Source organism: Glycine soja, chromosome 8, assembly GCF_004193775.1.
Source record: "Glycine soja cultivar W05 chromosome 8, ASM419377v2, whole genome shotgun sequence".
Taxonomy (NCBI): Eukaryota; Viridiplantae; Streptophyta; class Magnoliopsida; order Fabales; family Fabaceae; genus Glycine; species Glycine soja.
In genome coordinates, this window is record NC_041009.1 from 18,452,375 (window position 1) to 18,473,771 (window position 21,397).

Below are 21,397 nucleotides of genomic sequence, written 5' to 3' on the forward strand. Positions count from 1 at the left end.
GAAATACAATTTCAATTCAATAATTTGACAAAATTGCAAAATATATATTAATTATTTTATATATAATTAATTTTTTAATTAAATATCTTAAAACAATTGTTTAAAAATTAACTATTTCAAACAAAGTTATTTTCACATACACTCTAATTTATTTTCTTTAAATTAAATTCAATCATTGCATCTTTTTAATACAAAAAATATAACTGCATGAGTGCGTGATAAAAAAAAATAACGATGTGCAAGTATAAACAGGTACAACAACACTCCAAATTCCTATTTCCTTTCAAAATCACAACAATGGAAAAGGGAAATGGAATATTGAGTGTTGGGTCAAGCCGAGAATCTAGAATATGGTGTTGAGTAGATTCTTTCAAAAAATTTACCAAATCATTTTGAACAGCAATTAAAAATACCCCTTTAAATCAATCACAGTTTTTTCAAAAGAGTTTTAAAAAACAAACTTTTATGATGATCCTTTGAAATTGATTTCACTCCTAAGATTATTACAAAACTCAATAGTTATAAAGAATAAGAGAATTACACAAGAGTTTATATTGATTTAGTTCAATTTGGACCTATATCCAGTTTGTTCTAAGTCACCTAAGAACATCCACTATATAGAAAACACTAGGACAAATACTATGCACACAAAATTCTCTAATATAAAACAAACCTTTCTCTTGAACCCTACAAGAAAAGATTCAGAATTGAAACCCTATCAATTCTTCAACATCCCTAATAACTCTAACCAAGAACAACACTCTAAAAAGATTAAAAAGACAAGGATAGAATACGCCTAAAAAGTGTAAATCTTTGATCTTCAATATGTCTTCACAAGTTGATCAATTCATGATTGTAAAATGAGTGATTCTTTGATCAACTTCAATCTTTAGACTTACTGTCATGCTATTTTCTTTTAGGACTCTCTTAAAAGGGTTTTTTTTCTTACACTAAACGAATTAAAAGTCACTTAAAAAGATTGAGAATTGAAACCCTATCAATTCTTCAACATCCCTAGTAACTCTAACCAAGAACAACACTCTAAAAAGATTAAAAAGACAAGGATAGAATACGCCTAGAAAGTGTAAATTTTTTATCTTCAATATGTCTTCACAAGTTGATCAATTCATGATTGTAAAATGAGTGATTCTTGGATCAACTTCAATCTTTAGACTTACTGTCATGCTATTTTCTTTTAGGACTCTCTTAAAAGGGTTTTTTTTCTTACATTGAACGAATTAAAAGTCACTTAAAAAGAAAACACATAGAGCTATTTATAAATTTTGACAGTTAAAATAAATCTAATCGATTATAAAAACAAATAACCGATTAATTCGTCAAAATCCCTTTGTTCTATAATTCCAGAAACTAGTTAATCGATTATTAGAAGGAGTAATCACTTAATTAGTTTCAATCTAAGAATTTCAGTTTCTCTTGTGTTGAGTGAATAATTAATTATCATGTGTGATAATCAATTATAGATTCACACACAGAGTTTCTCTTTGTTTCCAGGAGCTAGGTAATCGATTATCATATGGAGTAATCGATTATCCTAAGTTGCGAAATCTTTTTTCTTCTTAAACTAGCTTGGACAGTCAACTACCAAATGAGACGATCAATTAATTCGATGTTGTTAGCCAAATTTCAAATAGAAGTGGGCCCTTTAAGAAACTCAGAGGAAAAAAAATCTTCATCTACCTCATAACTATCAAGCACTACGCATGAAAAAGATAAAACTATATCGGACACACATGCCTAGACTAAAACAACTAATACAAATGTCTCATCTATCAAAACATGTTAAGCATTACAAAATTATCAAAACAAAACTAAACTAGGGACTTCATGCTCTTCAAGAGTTTTGTTCTAACATTGAGGCCCACGGCTTTTTATCACTTTCTCCTTCCTAATTTCCTATCAAATAAATAAGGGAAATAATGTTGTCGAGCGTCAAGCTAAATTACCAACATTAACTAATTTAGAGTCAATTTTTCTTTTATAATTCCAAAAACTAAAACGACATGTTATTTTACTCTCATCGATAGTAATACACTATACAAAAAAAGGATCAAAACGTGGGGAAACGAATAGTTCCAATATAATGAAATAAGAAATATGGAGAAAGACCGGAATTTGTTTCAGTAGGCAGAGTTACTTCTCCAACTCTCTTCTGCCGTTCTGCTCCTCTTCTTAAAGGGCAGAGCCAAAATTTGTCTGTATATTTGTTTTCAATATGTTTTTGTGTTGTTGGTCTTTTTTAGACTTGCACACTATTTCGCAGTTCTTGGCCCATGGTTTCAATTGGGAAGAACATGACACATATTCCTGAAACAAGAGATACGATCTCAAACAGAAGGACAGCTGCAGTTTGATGACATCCATGTACTAAACCCACAGCTACCAAAGGACATATCATTCCACCAATTCTGCCCACCGAACTTGCAATTCCCACACCAGTTGTTCTAACTGATGTTGGGTACATCTGCAGTTCATTTTAAATTTCAGTCATGTATAAAGAAGTATTAGATCAAAACATTATTGTCTTACACCCTGTCAAACCACATCCAGCATTTATCTTATATATTGAGAATAAATATTGTACTTCATACAATTCATTTTTTAATTAGTGGAAGGGAGATTTCTGTAACATAAAGGACAATTTTTGTATCGAAATACAAAGTTTATATTTAATCAATCTCTCTCTTACATTTTTAGTTTTCACTAAATTTTAACTAATAGTAGAGTGAGTGTTAGAAAATCTATTGCTAGCATTCCTCTATTTCAAATACTCTCTGATTCAACAAGATAATTAAAAATTATTTTGCAATATAGTAGCATACATTACCTCGGGTGCATATATATACACAATTGTGAAGGTTGCTGTGATGCATATGCGAGCTAGAAATAAAAAGCTCGTTGTTAGGCCTTCAGGCAGATAGAATAATAATGGGAGAAGGAAAATACAGCACATGAAGAACATGATTGACATTGAGAGTTTACGACCGAGTTTATCTACTGCTGCAGCTGACAAGAGAAGCCCTGGTAGCTCTATGCACAAAATTAAGTTATGTATCAGTTATGCATTTTCCTGCATTTGTCAAGTAAGAAAACTCTGAAATCAATAGGAAAATACCTGCAAAACTAGCAATAAAAACACTCTTGTATCTAACATCCTGGGACTTCTCTGTCTGCAATTTATCTGACATGCATTTACTATGTCCGTTTAACTCAGTGGTCAACAAAACAAGGCCATAATACGAAAAAGCATTGCCAAAGAACACAGCCCATAATAGAAGGGTTGACCTTGCCAATTTCGGTGAGAGAAGCACTAACAACGATGAGATAGCACCTAAATTGGAAACTATTCCTTTAGGATGTTCATCTTCATTTGTTCTTGGTGAGAGCAAGCGTGCGTCCTCTGTAGGGTTATCAATTTTGTGTAACTCAATTTCATGCTCAGAAACAAGGATACCGGAAGGAAGTTCTCTTCCATTTACTCTTGCTATTTTCTCCAAAACATTAATTGCATCAGCTGTTCTACCTTTCAAACATAGGTATCTTGGTGACTCAGGAGTCACTTTGTAGAACAGAAGAAGGAAAGACGTGGGAAGAGAAGACAGTGCAAGAAGCCATCTCCAACCCAGTTTTGGCATCACAATCTGCAAGGAATGTTACACCAGGTGAAACCATCAGCTCTATAATTTGTCAGTCATGCAACAAGAATAGAAACTACCACAATAATATCAAACTTAGAAAATTTGTCATAACATTTGCAAGATTATTCCAAATTAAGATACACTCCTAAGAATAGAAGGTACAGCAATAGCACTTTCCTAGGTGAAATAAAGAAAGTACACATCTCTCGGGGGATTGTATCTCAGAGAGAAAGCTTGCAACTTACTTAGTTCTTGAATCTTGGGTAAATTAAAAAATAGGCTTAAAGAAGTTTAAGTAATAGCAAAATGTCTGAGTTGTTGATCATTTAATATCAATTTAAAGAATATGACATGTATCTAAGCCCATGGACCATTTCTGAGGGTGAAATAAATTTTAAGAACATGTTTGCAATTTAATGAAAATTTTGAAAGGAAATGAACAAAATTTACCCATGCAAGTGAGGCCTCAAAAATTGTACCAAGAGTCCAAAATGCTGAAAAGACAACCATCCAGGTACCTCTATTGGGAGCAGGAACAAACTCTAGAAACCAAGATGATAATACAGGGCCACCTCCCAAACCAATCCCAACCAGAGAACGGAGGACAATTAAAAATATATAGTTAGGAGCAAATGCACTAAGAAAACCAGCCAAAGCAGTAACTGTCGCTGTGATAAGGAATCCTTTCCTGAGTTTTTAAAGCAAGCCAAAGAAAAAGATAAATGTTATTAAATGAACCAACAATGGCAAGTATACTTGAAAACAAAGCATTTATGACATAATAGGAGGCACAAGATTTTATTTTTTATTGTTAATTGTTAGTATTTTGTTGGGGGAGTCAAACCCATGACCTCTCACCCCCTTCTCCGGTCACTACTAGACCAACCTTATAATTCCTAATTGGAGGCACAAGATAACTTGATATAATATGTTCAGCATAGCCTGGTACCATCCATATATATAAATCCATTGGAAGATTTTAATGAGGTATGGCTAATCCTAGATTTGATAAGCAGGCCATTCCCCCGCCCCCAAAAAATGAAATACTAATTCACATATGCCAGAGCAACTAACAAATGAACTAGTGGAAAAAAGAAACCTACCTCCTTCCATGTTTATCTGAAACAATGCCCCATGAGTATGCACCAATTAGCATGCCAGCAAAAACCACACTGGTTATCAAACTCTCTTCATGAGCGGAAAGATTCCATGCAGTTTGAACTGCAGGGCCTACAAAAGAGAGTAGCATCATTTCCATTGCTTCTGAAACCCAACCTACACCAGCATAAGCAAGCACGAGAATTTGGAAATTTCCAAAACCCAAAGCCACAAGAGCATCATCTACTGTGTAGGTTGGGCCTTCAGCCCCCGTCTACAATTTCAGAATGATTAAAATTTAGTGCACATACAGGAATAACCAGAAATTGAAAGAAAAAAAAATACCAAATCGAAAACGAGATAAAATAAATGATGAATCAAGTAATTTAATTTGTACCATTTTGTTTTCGAAAGAAAGGTGTGTTCGAGACGTTGGATCTTGCCCTTTTTTCTACCCGATCTTCTCAGCGTAATCAAAATGCCGATGATTGTCGCATACTTGGAGTATTTGAAGAAATAGAGAGTTGAATTTGAAACTGAGTTCTGATTATTTCATAAACATATACTCCACTTTCAACCTCCATACCGTTGACAACCACGAACATATTCTCTTGTAGGATCCTTTTTTCTCTCAACACCCTTTTTTATTTTTTGCATGTTCCAATTACTAATTTACCCCTTCTTCGAAAGAATGAAATATTTAGGAGTTTATTCATATCTAATTGTGAGTATATAAGAGATATATGGAATACAGAGGAATAATAAATTCAAAATTATTTATAATTTTAATTTAAATTATAACAACTAGTAACCGATTGTTTTATCATATCAATAGTCTAACACGCTCTCACAAGAAGATGGCGGCAAAGACAATGTGAATCTTGTTCACCATAAATTTGTTGTGTGAAAATGTAAGATCTTTGGAGAGAAGATTCACACGTCGATCAAAGTTAACAAATACAAACTTAATCATTAAGCAGAAGTCATAACACAAGACTTAACCTCTTAAGAGAAGCAAATAAGCTTAACCATCATAAGGAAAAACAAAAAGGCTTAACCATCATAAGGCAGATGCAAAAAGGCTTAAACACTTAAAAAGGCAAAAGCAACAAAAAGGTTTAACCACCTAAAAAGGCAAAAGCAAAATGACTTAATCACCTAAGAGGGCAAAAACAAAAAATGACTTAACCACCTATAAGGGAGAAGAAGAAAAAAATGGCTTAAGGTTTAACCATCATGAATGACTTCGGATGGAAGACATGATGTGATTCTCGTTATATAACCACCAAGAAGTTTAGGCTTCAAGGAGATGGGTCATTTAGTAATTGGCATATGCTACATTTAATGGATAAATTGGGAGCAATTGTAGGTGATTGTGAAGAAACAAAATAAATAAAGAGAAAAAAAAAAGGAATCAATTTAGTTGTTAAGCTCTTATTTCTATGATATCATGTTAAAAGAATGAAATAATTAGGATTTAATTTATATCTAATTGTGAGCATACAAAATATATATATATATATATATATATATATATATATATATATATATATATATATATAATACAAAAGAATAACTCAAAATTATCCACTAAATTATTTATAACTTGAATTTAAATCTATCTATAACTTGAATTTAAAATGTAACAACTTTCAACTAGTTGCTCTATCATATCAATAGTCTAACATTTTTTACACCCCTCCCTTCTTCCTTCTCTTTTAAACCTTTCCTCTTCCTTTGGACCTCCTACTTTCTTCTTCCTCACTTTGTCCCTTCACACCTCTTGCCTCTTTTTCTTCACATTTCATTCTCTCAAGCTTGTGAGTTGTCACCCCACTTTTTCCCTATTCGATGAAGTCTTCATTCTTGTGGGTTTTTCTTTAACATTATTTCATTGTGTCATTTGTTTGTTTAATAAGGATACACATAGACAAAACCAAAATTAATTATCACAATCCATCCTTAGATCATGATTGATGCATAAACTATGATTCACTTAGCTTGACTAGCTTGTTAGACCCTCATTATCAACATATATGAATACTTTATCTAAGAATCAAACAGTTCATACATAATAATCTTCATAATTTTTTAAAACATTGTAGTTATATAATTAGCATTAGCACATTTACATGGTAAAATCACCAACAACTAAAAATACATAGATTGTCTCTATCTTTATCTTTATTCATATCTCTATAACTTGCATAAATGGGAGTGGAGGACATAGATGGGTGTGGAGACGTAGCTCTTTTTTTCCCTTTATCCTTGATCTTTGTTTTGTTTAGTGTTGACTAGCTCAAATGTTTATGATGTATGTTTTGTAAGAGTTTTAATATAACTACGTGTATGTATTGAATCATTTTGATGTTATATTTGTTGATAGTGAGTTATAGTTAATATTATAAAGATTGGATTGGAGTGACAGACAGAACTAGTCAGACCAAAAATTGTACCAGATTTGGTTCATTTATTGGATCGATTATACATTTAACTTTGGTTCATTTATTGGATCAATTATGCATTTAACTTTGGTTCATTTATTGGACCAATTATGCATTTAACTTGGTTAAGACGGCGTTAAATTTTCTCAAATCAGATTTAATCGGTGTAAACTGAACTCAAGCAAAACCGCCCAAGACATGATCCAAGGAAACTTTTTGTAGTCCAAAACAATGTTACTGCAAATGCTTGTTGCCCGGGCTCTTTTCCATTGGGTACAACTTGCTGACTCTGTTATGCTGCAAATTCACGTGAGTCGAAGAAGAAAAGTATTGAACAACTATTTTTTTTTTTGTCATATAGCAAGAGGCGTAATGGATATGTGTTTATTACATTTATTATTTTTATCATTTCAAATTAGAATTAGTTTTAATTTATATGTAAAATCAATACATATTTTATTAAATAATTATTTATTAAAAATTAAATATTTAAATAACTATAGAGAAAGAAAACAAAAGTTTGCCACCCTTCACATAGACGTTTGGATCCGTCTCTGCACTATTCCAATACTTTAAATGTTACATTCATGTGTAAGTGTTTTACTTTATTTTTTTATAAAAAAAATTAAAGAATTCTTCAATAAAATCATATTAAAAAAATTGTTTTTCGCTCTTGAATATTTGTTCAATATTAAAAAAATTTATAAGCGTATAAAAAAAATCATTATTATGTAATAAAATGTTTTTAATATTTAACAATTTGGCCACAATTTCACCAAATCATCATTAATATTTAGAAGAAAAAAAAGTCCATGTTGATTTGGTCAAATTTGTTTTAGTCCCAATTTTTTTTTAAAATCTTGTTTTGGTTTCTAATGTCCTGTGCTACCTACATCTCATGTGGCTGACACTTGAATGTCATGTTGTATCCGTTAGTCACCTCAACAAAAATATTAAAAGTTAAGATGAGAAACTAATTTCACTATATTTAAAAATTCGAGAAACAAAACCAATGAAAAAAGTATTTGATAAAAAAAAATGTACAAACTAAAACTAACTTTGATCATTTTTTTGATAAATTAAAAACAAAATAAAAATATATCTACATCTGGATCATACTTCATTTCCTTGCCACAACGAATTTGATTCAATGAGGTAACTCGCCAACTACGGCATTCAAATTAATGACAAGGACTTCGTCAATTGCCGTGTTAGTATGAGAAACCCCACCAAGTCTTGCAAGATCAAGACATACCTTTCTCTGCTACACGATTTTTTTTATATAACTGCACGAAAAATAATTAAACTTTTTTTAACATCTCTCTCTAGTTATCATAACGTGCAACCGCAAATGTCAAAAGTTAAAATGCATACTTCAATTACACCAACAATTGCTCTATAGATTCAGGCATCCAATGTCATCCATTTTTTTTTCATTCTCTCTCCATAGATTATAAAAACTGTTTAACTCTCGTCACGGGTGATTAGATAGTGTTTTAGAGTTTTTTTTTTCTGATTTCACTTTTCATATTTTTTTTCTTAATTTTAAAATAAATTTTAATCAATTAAAAATAATATATTTAAATAAGTATATTAGAACGTGTTTCTAACATTCTTCTTAAAAACATATTTAAGACTTAAGTCAAGTTCTAAGTTTTTATTGTTAAACTAGCCAAGTCTATTGAAGGAGTCTAACCGAGAATATGTGAATGTTGCACTGGTGAAATTTCAATTCTACTTATAAAAAAAACTACTAAGTCTAATCTAATACTCAACAATAAGGAAAAATACTTTGTTTTTTATTCATGAATCCTTGTTCGTAAAATGAATATATATACATATAGCTTACAAGAAACTTATAAAAAGAGAAAAGGACAGCAGCAAGCATGGAACATCCCAGATAGAGAGACAGTACGTATTTGAATTTGTTGTCACCCGCCGCTTATTAATATACAAGTGAGAGTTTCTGAATTTGTGGTTGTGGTCACCGAAAGAATGAAGTTAGAAGTGGAGATAATCTCCAAGGAAATCATCAAACCCTCTTCTCCAACCAGGACCATCTTCGTCATTATCCACTCTTTTTTCTCGATCAAGTCTATGATAGCAATTCACCACTGCAACCCATTACGAGGAGCCACCTACAGATGAACACCAAGGGCCCACACGTAAATCTGCATGCACTCACACGAGGCCCACATACTTGCACGATTACGAGTGAGGTTGTTAGCTGTGTTGGGTATCAGGGGACAACATCTTGGGTTGTAACAGAATATCATTCCTTTTGTAGCTAGTATCAATTTCATGTATAAATACGTTAATGCATGAATGAATAAAGCAGAAGAGTTTATCCCTTACCTTTTATCTTGAAGCGCATTAGCATAGCTTCTCTGGTTGTTCGTACCAACTTGGTCCGACCTACCACCCACACACCAGCCAACCATGCCAGACCATAACACCCGTCAATCCACACTGGAACATCTCGAGGAGGTCGTCGCCAAACTCACCCAAGCTCAGGCCACCCTCACCCAAGATCACACTACCCTCGCCCAAATCCAAACTTCCATGAATTTAAAAATGGGCGCCATGCTCGAACACCTTACTGCCCTCACCTTCCAACCAGCTTCCTCGCAACACTCCCCGCACCACAACCCCATTCCCTCTCCACACCCCTACAAACCACATATGAAGCTCGGTGTACCTAGATTTGACGGCCAAGATCCAGTTGGCTGGATTTTTAAAATTTGCCAATTCTTTGACTATCAAGGCTTACCAAACCATGAGCGTATCACCGTGGCTTCATTCTACATGGATGGTCCGGCGCTATCCTGGTACCAATGGATGACCCGCAACGAGTTCATCTCCTCCTGGCCTGCGCTACTCCAAGCTTTGGAGTCCAGATTTGCTCCGACATTTTACGATGATTCATAAAGGACACTATTCAAGCTTCAATAGCGAGGTTCAGTGAACGACTACCTCATTGAGTTTGAACGTTTAGCGAATCGAATCATTGGCTTCTCCCCAATGGCGCTACTGAGCTGTTTTATTTCGGGCCTTTACCCAGACCTCCGCCACGAAGTTCAAGCTCTGCAACCTATGTCCATACCACAAGCAGTTGCGCTTGCCAAGTTGCAGGAAGAAAAGATTCAGGACCGCCTTCACCATTCCTGCACATCATATACCCCTTCTGGTCTGCTACCTTCACCGCCACCACCCACCACGGTTCCTTCCACCGTTCTCACCTCGGTATGCCCTTCAGTTAAGCGGCTTTTCGCGGAGGAACTTGTTGTCCGCCGTGACAAGGGGTTATGTTATCATTGTGACGAGAAGTGGATTCTCGGTCACCGTTGCCGCCCTCGCCTCCACTTACTCATTGCAGACGATGATGATGATGATTGCACAAATCTTCCACCAACTAACCCACACTTGCACAACGATGACCATGGTGATCCTCTGGCATCACTTCAGGGTCCTCAGATCAGCCTCAACGCTTTGGCGGGAATGCCGACACAGGAGACAATTTGTCTCTATGGAACCATAGCACACCATCAGGTAATCATTCTCGTGGATGGCAGCAACACCCACAATTTTATACAGACTCGCCTCGCTTCCTTCCTCCACCTGGCTCAGGTTCCCACGGTGGCCATGCGAGTCATGATAGGCAATGGCAGCACCATTGATTGCGACACCAAGTGTCCTGAGGTACCCATCCTAGTCCAGGGCCACACTTTTCTTGTTGATTTGTTTCAATTGCCTATAGGTGGTGCGAGCATAGTGCTCGGAGTTCAGTGGTTGAAACAGCTAGGTCCGGTCACCACAAACTATTCCTCGTTGACAATGAGCTTCACGTACGAGAACCAACCCATTACGCTACGTGCAGACGTACCCATCCATCCCAACCCAGCTTTAGCCCAACAGGTTAAACGTTTTGCCCAAACCCATAGCATCTCTGCCCTATACCAACTAACCCAAGTCACTACCCCCACCCCCCTCTACCAACATCACACCCACTCCCATTATTCACACCCACCCGCACTGGATTGTCTTTTTCAACGATACGCAGGTATTTTCCAGGAACCTACCCATCTGCCCCTACCACGCACCATTACCCACCACATCCATTTACAACCAAACACCAACCTCATTAATGTACGCCCCTATCGGTACCCCTATTCCCCAAAAAATGAGCTCGAAAGGCAAGTCACCGTCATGTTGGACGTGGACATGATCCGCCATAGCCATAGCCCATTTTATTCTCCGGTGTTATTGGTGAAGAAGAAAGATGGGAGCTGGAGGTGTTGTGTTGACTATCATGCCCTAAATGCAATTACCATCAAAGATAGATTTCCAATGCCTACGATAGATGAGCTACTTGATGAGATTGGAACAACATCGTGGTTCTCGAAGTTGGACCTCCATCAAGGGTTCCATCAAATTCGAATGAATGAAGAGGACATTCCCAAAACTGCGTTTCGCACACACCATGGTCATTTTGAATTCAAGGTGATGCCATTTGGTTTGACAAACGCTCCCTCGACATTTCAGGCCACCATGAACGACCTTCTCTGGCCGTTTTTGCGAAAGTTCGCTGCTATCTTCTTTGATGACATTCTCGTCTACAGCCCTTCATTTCATGCACACCTTCAACACTTGCAGGCCATTTTGGATACGCTCTCACAGAGCTCCTTCTATCTTCGTCGTTCCAAGTGTACTTTCGCCAAACAACAACTGAATTATCTCGGCCACATAGTGTCCTCACAAGGTGTTGCTCTAGACCCTGAGAAGATTCACGCAATGACCGCTTGGCCCACACCTACCACTCCTTCGGACCTCAGGAGTTTTCTGGGTCTCACGGGGTTCTATCGTAAGTTCATTCACAATTATGTCAGCACTACTACTCCATTAACGGCTTTACTCTGTAAAGACAACTTCATGTGGACGCCTGAAGCTCACATTGCATTCCAACATCGGAAAACTTTAATGACTCAGACCCTTATTCTTGCTTCACCTGACTTCACGGTGCCATTCATTTTGGAAACCGATGCTTTCAGCACCACTATCGGGGCAGTCCTGCTCCAGAAGTCACGACCTGTTGCGTTTTTTAGCAAGCAATTGTGCCCAAGGATGCAACAGGCTTCGACTTACGTCTGAGAGTTACATGCCATCACCTCTGCTATGTGAAAATGGTGTCACTACCTGCTAGGGCACAACTTCATCATCAGGACAGACCATCGGAGCTTAAAAGAGTTGATGTCACAGGTGATTCAGACCCCTGAACAATAGCGTTACTTGGTCAAGCTTCTTGGGTATGATTATACCATACAATACAAACCTAGTGCGACAAATGTGGTTGCGGGTGCTTTATCGAAGGTCCCGGTGCAACCCTCTCTGATGCTTTTATCGGTACCTCACTCCATCTTCATGGAACAACTCCTACATTCATGTTCCCAGGATATGACATACCAGGAGTTGCTTCTTAAGGTCCAACAAAGTCCTGCGGACCACCCTGGCTTCACTGTTAATCAGAATAGGTTACTATTCCGGGGAAAGATATGGCTCCCTGCTGGTCATGATCTCTCCAAGGTGCTCCTCGACGAATATCACCTCACCCTGTTAGGCGGTCACATGGGTGTTTCAAAAATGCTCCATCGTATTCAACAACATTTTTGGTGGCCCAACATGCGCAAAGATATCCGTCAATATATCGCGGCGTGCATTACTTGCCAGCAAATCAAGACGGAGACACGCAAACCTGTAGGCCTTTTGCAACCATTACCAACCCCTTCATCACTTTGGAGTGACCTATCCATGGACTTTATCATGGGTTTGCCGGCTTCGCAAGGGTACACCACCATCATGGTCGTTGTCGATCGATACTCCGAAGGCACTCACTTTGGACCATTGCCAACACACTACACTGCGCATAAGGTTGCTTTACCATTCATGGATACTATCTGCAAGCACCATGGATTTCCCCACAGCATCATTTTAGACAGGGATCCCATCTTCATCAGTGGATTTTGGCGAGAGCTTTTTCGTATCAGCGGAACCAAGCTACGTTTCAGTACAACATACCATCCGCAAACAGACGGCCAAACGGAAGCTATTAACTGTGTTCTCGAACAGTATTTACGTGCATTCGTCCATGATCATCCTCAGCAATGGTTCAAGTTTCTGTCGCTAGCTGAATGGTCCTATAATACTTCCGTCCACAGTGGTACTGGTTTTTCACCCTTCGAGATTATGTATGGAACTCCACCACCAGCTCCGTCTTTCTATTCTGCCGGAACTTCAACTGTGGAAATAGTAAACGTTATACGCACTTCGCGGGATGTCATTCGCCAAACCCTCACACACAGGTTACAAAAGTACCAGGCGTCAATGAAACACTTAGCTGATTCACACAGGTGGGATCTCACCTATAACATTGGTGATTGAGTTTACGTCCGTTTACACCCTTACCATCAGATCTTACTCCAACCAGCCTATACTAAGCTCTCCAAAAGGTTCTATGGACCTTACAGGATTCAGGCACGGGTGGGCAATGTCGCATACCGCCTGGAGTTGCCACCCACTTCGAAGATCCACCTAGTCTTTCATGTTTCCCTTCTAAAAGCCCATCATGGTCCCATTCCACAGGACGTACCTACTTTGCCACCATTTAGCACTGCTAATCATCCAATAGTGCGCCCACTACAGTTGTTGGACTGGAAAATGGATGAGTCCACTCGGTCACCCACTCCACAGGTCTTGGTCCAATGGGCCGGGTTAGCACTTGAAGATACCTCCTGGGAGTATTGGACACAGCTTAAAGACATTTATGACCTTGAGGGCAAGGTCTGTTTTCGGACTGGGGGTATTGATAGCAATTCACCACTGCAACCCATTACGCAGGAGCCACGTACAAATGAATACCAAGGGCCCACACGCAAATCTGCACGCACTCACACGAGGCCCACATACTTGCATAATTACGAGTGAGGTTGTTAGCTGTGTCGGGTATCAGGGGACAACATCTTGGGTTGTAACAAAATATCATTCCTTCTGTAGCTAGTATCAATTTCATGTATAAATACGCTAATGCATGAATGAATAAAGCAGAAGAGTTTATCCCTTACCTTTTATCTTGTAGCGCATTAGCATAGCTTCTCTGGTTGTTTGTACCAGTCACTCCCATGGTGTATAACCCCATGGCTCTCTTGTACTTAATATGCGATGGTACCACTCAAACTCAAATCAACATTTCCGAAAAGCTAAAGAAATCTTTGTCTGATGTTTGAACCCATTTCTACCCGCTTGCCGAGCGAGTCATCAATAGGAGCATTACTTTCATAGACTGCAACAACAAGGGTATCCTTTCTTAATTAAAAGTTAAGTGAAGTGCAAAGTTGTCGACGTTATTCACAAACCAGTAGTTCCAGGAGAACTCAACCATTTGGTTCCATTTCTACTAGATGATATCACCAATATCACATTTGGTGTTCAGCTTAATGCTTTTGATTGCGGTGGAATTGCAATCAGAGCTTGCCTTTCTCACCAGATTGTAGACGGTTTGACATTTTTCACGTTCCTCAATTGTTGGGCAGCATTTGTGTTAGGAATTCAGAACAAGGGGACCTAGAATTTGAGGTCTAGGAAGCCTCCAAAGCACAAAGGAGAAGAGAAAGAGAGTTTATATTTCTTGTCTACCTTCTTACATGATACATAGGTATTTATAAGTAGCATATAGGATGATGTGTGCAAGATACTACAATAACAGAAATGCAGAAAATAATAGAAAGGAAAATGGCAGACATTAGGTAGACAACATTTTCTAACCAGCCAATGCTATCAAGCTAGCTCAACACCCAATAACTGAATCTGTTAAATGAAATCCTTTAGACACCTTGATGGATTGATCTTCCTTTAGGACCTCTCATTCGTGTCTATGCTTGCTTGTAGTATCTTGTTGAGCCATTATTCCCTTCCTAACATCCCCTATGCCATTGAAAAACACCTTGTCCTCAAGGTGATAGTGATGGTTAAGCTGCCAAATGAGCACCAAGTTCAAACCCCTCACTACATATATATATATATATATATATATAATAAGAACAATAAGCACCATTGCTACAACGAATGAAATGCAAGACAAGGTTGTTAATTCCTATATATGAGAAACAAATCTCTTCCACAAGTCTCCTAGTAATAGGATAGGAACATGTCCACCTAGTGCTTGTTGTGTCTTCTCAAATGCAAGCTTATCAAACAGAGGTGTTGCTTTGTGTGGGAGAAGACCATTTTCTATGGCTGCCACTCTGTCTGTTACAATAAGTATGTAGTCAAGAAACATCACTTCAGCCATTAAACCCATTCTAGTGAAGACAATAGTTAAGGTTCTAAGGGTGTTAGACATCATGGTTGCATGGTGTATGTAAACATCTCACTCATGTGGTTCTTCAACACTTGACCAATGTTAGGTGGCATTTTACCACCTGGTATAGTGGCTTCTGTTCGCAATGTTACAATGTGCATTACTTACATAGCTTTTAGTGGGAACTTTCCATGAGTTGTTTCTCCAAACAACATTATTCCATCAGAACCTTCTCGAACAACAATTGTTATATCTGATACCTCTGCTCTAGTTGGAGTTGGGTGAACAATCATGCTTTCTAGCATATATGTTGCCACAATAACAACCTTTCCCATGCTACAACATAGGTTGATTATCTCTTCCTGCAAAAGTGGAACCTCTTCAATAGGGAGCTCAGCGCCAAGATCCCCTCTGGCAACCATAGTCCCATGAGATGCACTGATAATTGAATGCAAATTTGGTATAGAGTTTGCACTTTCAATTTTTACGATGGCATGTATATCAACACCACAACTCTTCAAATAATTTTTCAGTTCATGAACAACTTTAGCATCCTTAACAAAGGAAACAACATATAAGTCAACTTTGTTATCCACTCCAAACATGATGCCATCTCAATCCTTCTCAGTAATTGAAGGTAGTGTAGCACTTTTCCCTCTAACATTCAAAATTCACCTTGACTTGAGCTCTCCTCCATCAACAACTGCACATTTCACAAAATCCTTTGTCGTAGACTTAACAACCATAGACATCATACCATCTTTCCCAAATAGCACACATGGCCATGTGGCACAAAACAGAGTTGCAGCTCTCTTATCCAACATCCTTTTTTGATGTGTAGAATCATGAAATGTAGGATGATGTAAAAGCATTTCATGTGGATTGGGTTGGGAATGTGCCAAATTTTTGCTCCTTATATCACCAGAATAGAACCACTTGATAAAGGGGCGCACAAATGTCACATATGCTACCTAGCCTGTATCATCAAATAGTTGGCATGCATCAGCTAGCCAACCATCAAATAAGATGAAGTAGACATCCAATTGCTTGAGGAACAACAAGGCACAAACATAAGAGTGAGGAGTTTCATCATTGCACAACAATTGAATGTTAATGTTGTTTTTCCAAAATGGTTCCCTCCTGATATAGTGGGCTTTGAGCTTTTGGGTGTAAGGGCAAAAAATGAGTTAATTTATAAGATACTGATGATGATTCTAAAATTGATTGTGGAGATGGGTGTGGGCATGTGAAGAAGGGAAAAGGTCTCGTGGAGAGTAGTACAAATGTAGGGGTAGTTGGTGGTGGATAGTTGTTTTGAGTGGCTGCAACGGCGATGGAGTTGACACTATGAAAGCTATGGGCGAATGTTGACTGGTTTTGAGATGGGCCAATTTCTAAAGAAGTTCGTCTAGTTTGGTGGACATGGAGTTTTAAGTAGCGATGAGGTTGAGTTGATTGGAGGTGAGTTTCACGATGACCTCTTCGATGTGGTCAATACTAGACTTGGAACAAGTAGAATCAGCCATGGAACTCAATGAAAGCACCAGATGTTAGGAATTCAGAATAAGGGGACCTAGAATTCGAGGTCTAGGAAGCCTCCAAAGCATAAAGGAAAAGAGAAAGAAAGTATATATTTCTTGTCTACCTTCTTACACGATACATATGTATTTACAAGCAGCATATAGGATGTTGTGTGCAAGATACTACAATAATAGAAATGTAGAAAATAACACAAGATACTACAAGCATAGGCACGAATGAGAGGCCCCAAAGGAAGATCAATCCATCAAGGCATTTAAAGGATTTCATTTAACAAATTCAGTTATTGAGTGCTGAGCTGACTTGAGAGCATTGGCTAGCCAGAAGATGTTGTCTACCTATTGTCTGTCATTTTCCTTTTTGTTATTTTTTGCATTTCTGTTATTGTAGTATCTTGCACACAACATCCTATATGCTGCTTATAAATACCTATGTATCGTGTAAGAAGGTAGACAAGAAATATATACTTTCTTTCTCTTTTCCTTTGTGCTTTGGAGGCTTCCTAGACCTTGAATTCTAGGTCCCTTGTTTTGAATTCCTAACAATTTGCTAAGGGCAAGGGAGAACAAGCTATCTTGCCAAATCCACAGACACAATTCATTTCAGCTAAGCTTTTCCCACCAAAAAATATATATGGGTTTGATCCTCAAAGTGGCATCATGAAGTAGAACACATCTGGAAAATGTTTGTGTTTGACGGATATGTTGTTGAAATTTTTAGGGCAAGATATGCCTCAGAAAACGAGAAGCACCCTAGCCGAGTAGAAGCCTTATCTGCTTTCATTTGGAGTTGTTATGTGGTAGTGACTGGTCCACTGAGAACATATGTTGTGATTCACACAGTCAACTTGCGTCCAAAGAAGGAACCACCACTGCCTCGAAATTCCTTTGGCAATTACTACCGAATCTCTATGACAATTCACTCATTTAACACTAGAGAGCACCTAGCTAGTGAAACAGGTAAGGGATTAGATAAACAAGATTGACAAGGATTATTTGAAAAAACTCCAAGATGGAAACGAGCATCTAGATTTCCTTAAGGATAGTTCACATTGACTACCATGTGTCACATTCTGATTGGACATGAAAAGGTGCATCCAAAAGTCAGTTCTAACATTTTCATCATCCAATTAGAATGTGACACGTGGTCGTTAATGTTTATTTGTGACAATCAACGTTCAAATTTGGGCTTGGAGATCATATTTACAGGATTCGACATCATTGGGGGACTAAATTCGTAAATAAATTTAAGGGTGACTAAAATCGAAATTGGAGACTGTAACGACCCACCTCGTCGCTACGATATCACCACTCTATTATGTGATAATTTCAATTTTTATAAAAAGGAACTACCTTCATTTTCTTATGAAAATAGAAGTAATTTTTGTCACAACATACATTCACCCCACAACACGCCATTACTTAAGTGAATATACATAATTATATAGAAACAGTAACTCGGTACACGTCATACACATAACATAAATTAAATCTGTTCATAAATATAATTAAAATCCAAGTTTTACATCTTTAACCCAACAAAGTAAAACTTGAAAACCAACTACGGAGGAGTTGATTACAAAACACAACTCTCTCCCAAAAATAATGCCAACGTCATCACGTCGGCTTGGCAGCCCCTCACCAGAATCTTACTCCTTGCACCCTGTTGCTGTCATTCTGCTCCCACGAACAAGGTTCGCGATCATCACAGGTATCAACCACACGATACAAAATTGAAAGGGTGAGTTCATTATAAAAAGAACCAATGTTAAATCCAAATAACCACAATTAGCAAGTAAACATAAGCAAACATCACGAGCTTACACAACATTCATTATTCAACGCTCACATCCAACAATTGTTCATTGTCCACATTCAATAATTATTCATCATCCATATTCAACAATTATTCATCATCCATATTCAACAATTACTCATCATCCATCCATGGATCTAATCAAGACTGCACAGAATGATGCATGCACCTGACTCAACTCTCAGATGCAATGTGGTACGTACCAACAACCAAATCCCAGGAAATAACCTAAGTGTGTCCACACGACACTCTCACTTAGGAAACCATGTAGAGTTCGTCGAGACCACCCGATTGTGCGCATAACTGTCCCCCATAGGTGATCAGCCTAGGGCCAAAAGAAGTTCCCTACCAGGTGACAAGCCCCCTCAGTACAAAGTACACTCTGCCACAGTTATTCTATTTCCTGTGTCGTATGAGCTATAAACATGGCCAAAAGCAAGTGCCAAAGACCATGGACCAATTAAAGCGCCTAAGCATCCCCTCAGGAATGCTTAGATTCTTTAACCACACTTGTCACCCACGTCTGGGCCATCCGACAAGGTTAGTGCACTTAACCCCCCATGACATACACTACACACGACATATGAATGTGGCCCAAAGCAAGTGCCAAAGACCCTCGAAGGTCAGTGCACTTAGCCCCCCACGAATATACACAACATCCAATGTATGAACGTGGCCCAAAGCAAGTGCCAAAAACCCTGGAAGGTCAGTGCACTTAGCCCCCCACGAACATACACAACATCCAATGTATGAACGTGGCCCAAAGAAAGTGCCAAAGACCCTGGAAGGTCAGTGCACTTCGCCCCCCACGAACATACACAACATGCACATGTCAACGCATTTCCAACGTTAATCAACATTCCATTTTCACATCATTCTTAACATAGACGTCATCTCGTCTCAATGACGTTATCAACAACAACAACAACCTCATTTCATACTCACATAATTATCAACAATAACACCAATTCATGTTGACATGATCTTTATTAACAACGCCATCTCAAATCAATATCACCACATATCAATTAAAAGATTCACACTCTCAGGTCTTCAAACGACACAAGTTTAATAAACAATAATGTTATTCATCAACAATAGATATATCGCATCCCATTCGTTAAAAACATAGTTTTTCTTTAAAGAAAATCAGCATGCAACAGGGACAGGCAGATATTCTCATAGCTAGGTTCCCTGACCCTAACTATGGTGTCAAAACGGTAAATTTTATAATAACTCCCCTCACCTATCGTGAGCTCTCCGTTAGTTCTTCTTTGCGTCACTTAGAGGTCTCTCTCTCGTTCGCGCTTGTTGGTCCAACGCAAGTCTCTATTACACCAAAACGAAAGGAATTTAGTATGGATTTCAAAAACAAGGTCAAAGGTAACATTCGGGGTCAAATACCACTGTCAAAACATAAAAGGGCTGAAGGTTATTTCGGGTTCTACAAATGGAGACATCATTTTGAAATTCCGATCACGCCAATGTGACCGGGGTTCAGTGAATGCTGCAAAAATAACCTCAAGGTTATAAAAAGATAACTTTTACAATGTCTCATTCTCTAGGGTTTTTCAAAGGAAGTGTAAAAACATCCTATTACAGTACCCAACACATAGGAGACACTAAGAGGAACTCAAACTAGTTAGGAGAAGGCTTAGAAGTCAAGATTACCTCAGAGAAACTATGAAATGGAGGATTGAGGGATTTTCTCCATCGAATCTTTGAGGAGGATTTTGAGGATTCTGCTCCGATTAAAGTGTTCCTCTTGGTGTGGGAGTCTAACGGCAGCTCACGGTGGCCATCGGTGGTCTCAGGTGGTGGAAAATAAAGTTTTAGGGTTTGGGAGACATTTTTGGGGGAAGAGGAAAGTGAAAATTGTGTTTTTCACGCTAAGGACGTATTTATAACCTGCAACTTTCGCTTAGCGGGTCTGTCTCGCTAAGTCGAAGTCCACTTCTAGCGCTTAGCGCAAGGATTTAGGCTTAGCACAGCCTCCTCTGCACTAGGGCTCGCTTAGCGCACCTTCTAGGCGCTCAGCGCACTTTCTCTCGATTGGAATTGGGCTTAGCGCAGCTTTGGGCCGCTCAGCGCAATTCCCCTCTGTTGGAATTGCGCTTAGCGCGCCTTACTCGTTTAGCGGGAGACCAAAAGTTACTATTTTCAAGATCCCAACGGTCAAACTGTAGAAACATATCTTAGGAACATCCAGAAAAAATTTGAAGACGATCCAACGGTTAACGAATTCGGTATCACAATTTCATCGAACTAAGTTTTGGAAAAATCTAAAATCTCATACTTTCAACTTAGCTCAATAAAACTTCACATAATTAACTTTTAATAATCTGGTTGTGTTTATAGACACAAGGAATGACAGTGGCATAGAGGCTTATGTTAGCTTAAAGGTGGAGGACATGACAAAGTTTGAAGCAGACGAGGAGTTGCTTGCCTGTGTGAGTAAAGCACCTGTTTGTTGATCGATGCATGCATGCAATGTA

At 38.1% G+C, this 21,397-nt stretch overlaps 1 protein-coding gene and 1 pseudogene across 1 annotated transcript; both read right to left on the reverse strand.

The window, feature by feature from the left end:
* Positions 1-1,756: 1,756 nt before the first annotated feature.
* Positions 1,757-5,358, reverse strand: LOC114422556 (organic cation/carnitine transporter 7-like). The gene is made up of 6 exons (XM_028388974.1): positions 5,152-5,358; positions 4,760-5,028; positions 4,107-4,344; positions 3,134-3,659; positions 2,846-3,048; positions 1,757-2,482 (listed from the first exon to the last, which is right to left on the reverse strand). Exons 1-6 carry the CDS (start codon positions 5,152-5,154, stop codon positions 2,258-2,260), a joined length of 1,464 nt encoding a protein of 487 aa, XP_028244775.1. The 5' UTR covers positions 5,155-5,358; the 3' UTR covers positions 1,757-2,257.
* Positions 5,359-15,712: 10,354 nt separating this feature from the next.
* On the reverse strand, positions 15,713-16,372 carry LOC114423980 (annotated as a pseudogene).
* Positions 16,373-21,397: the final 5,025 nt, after the last annotated feature.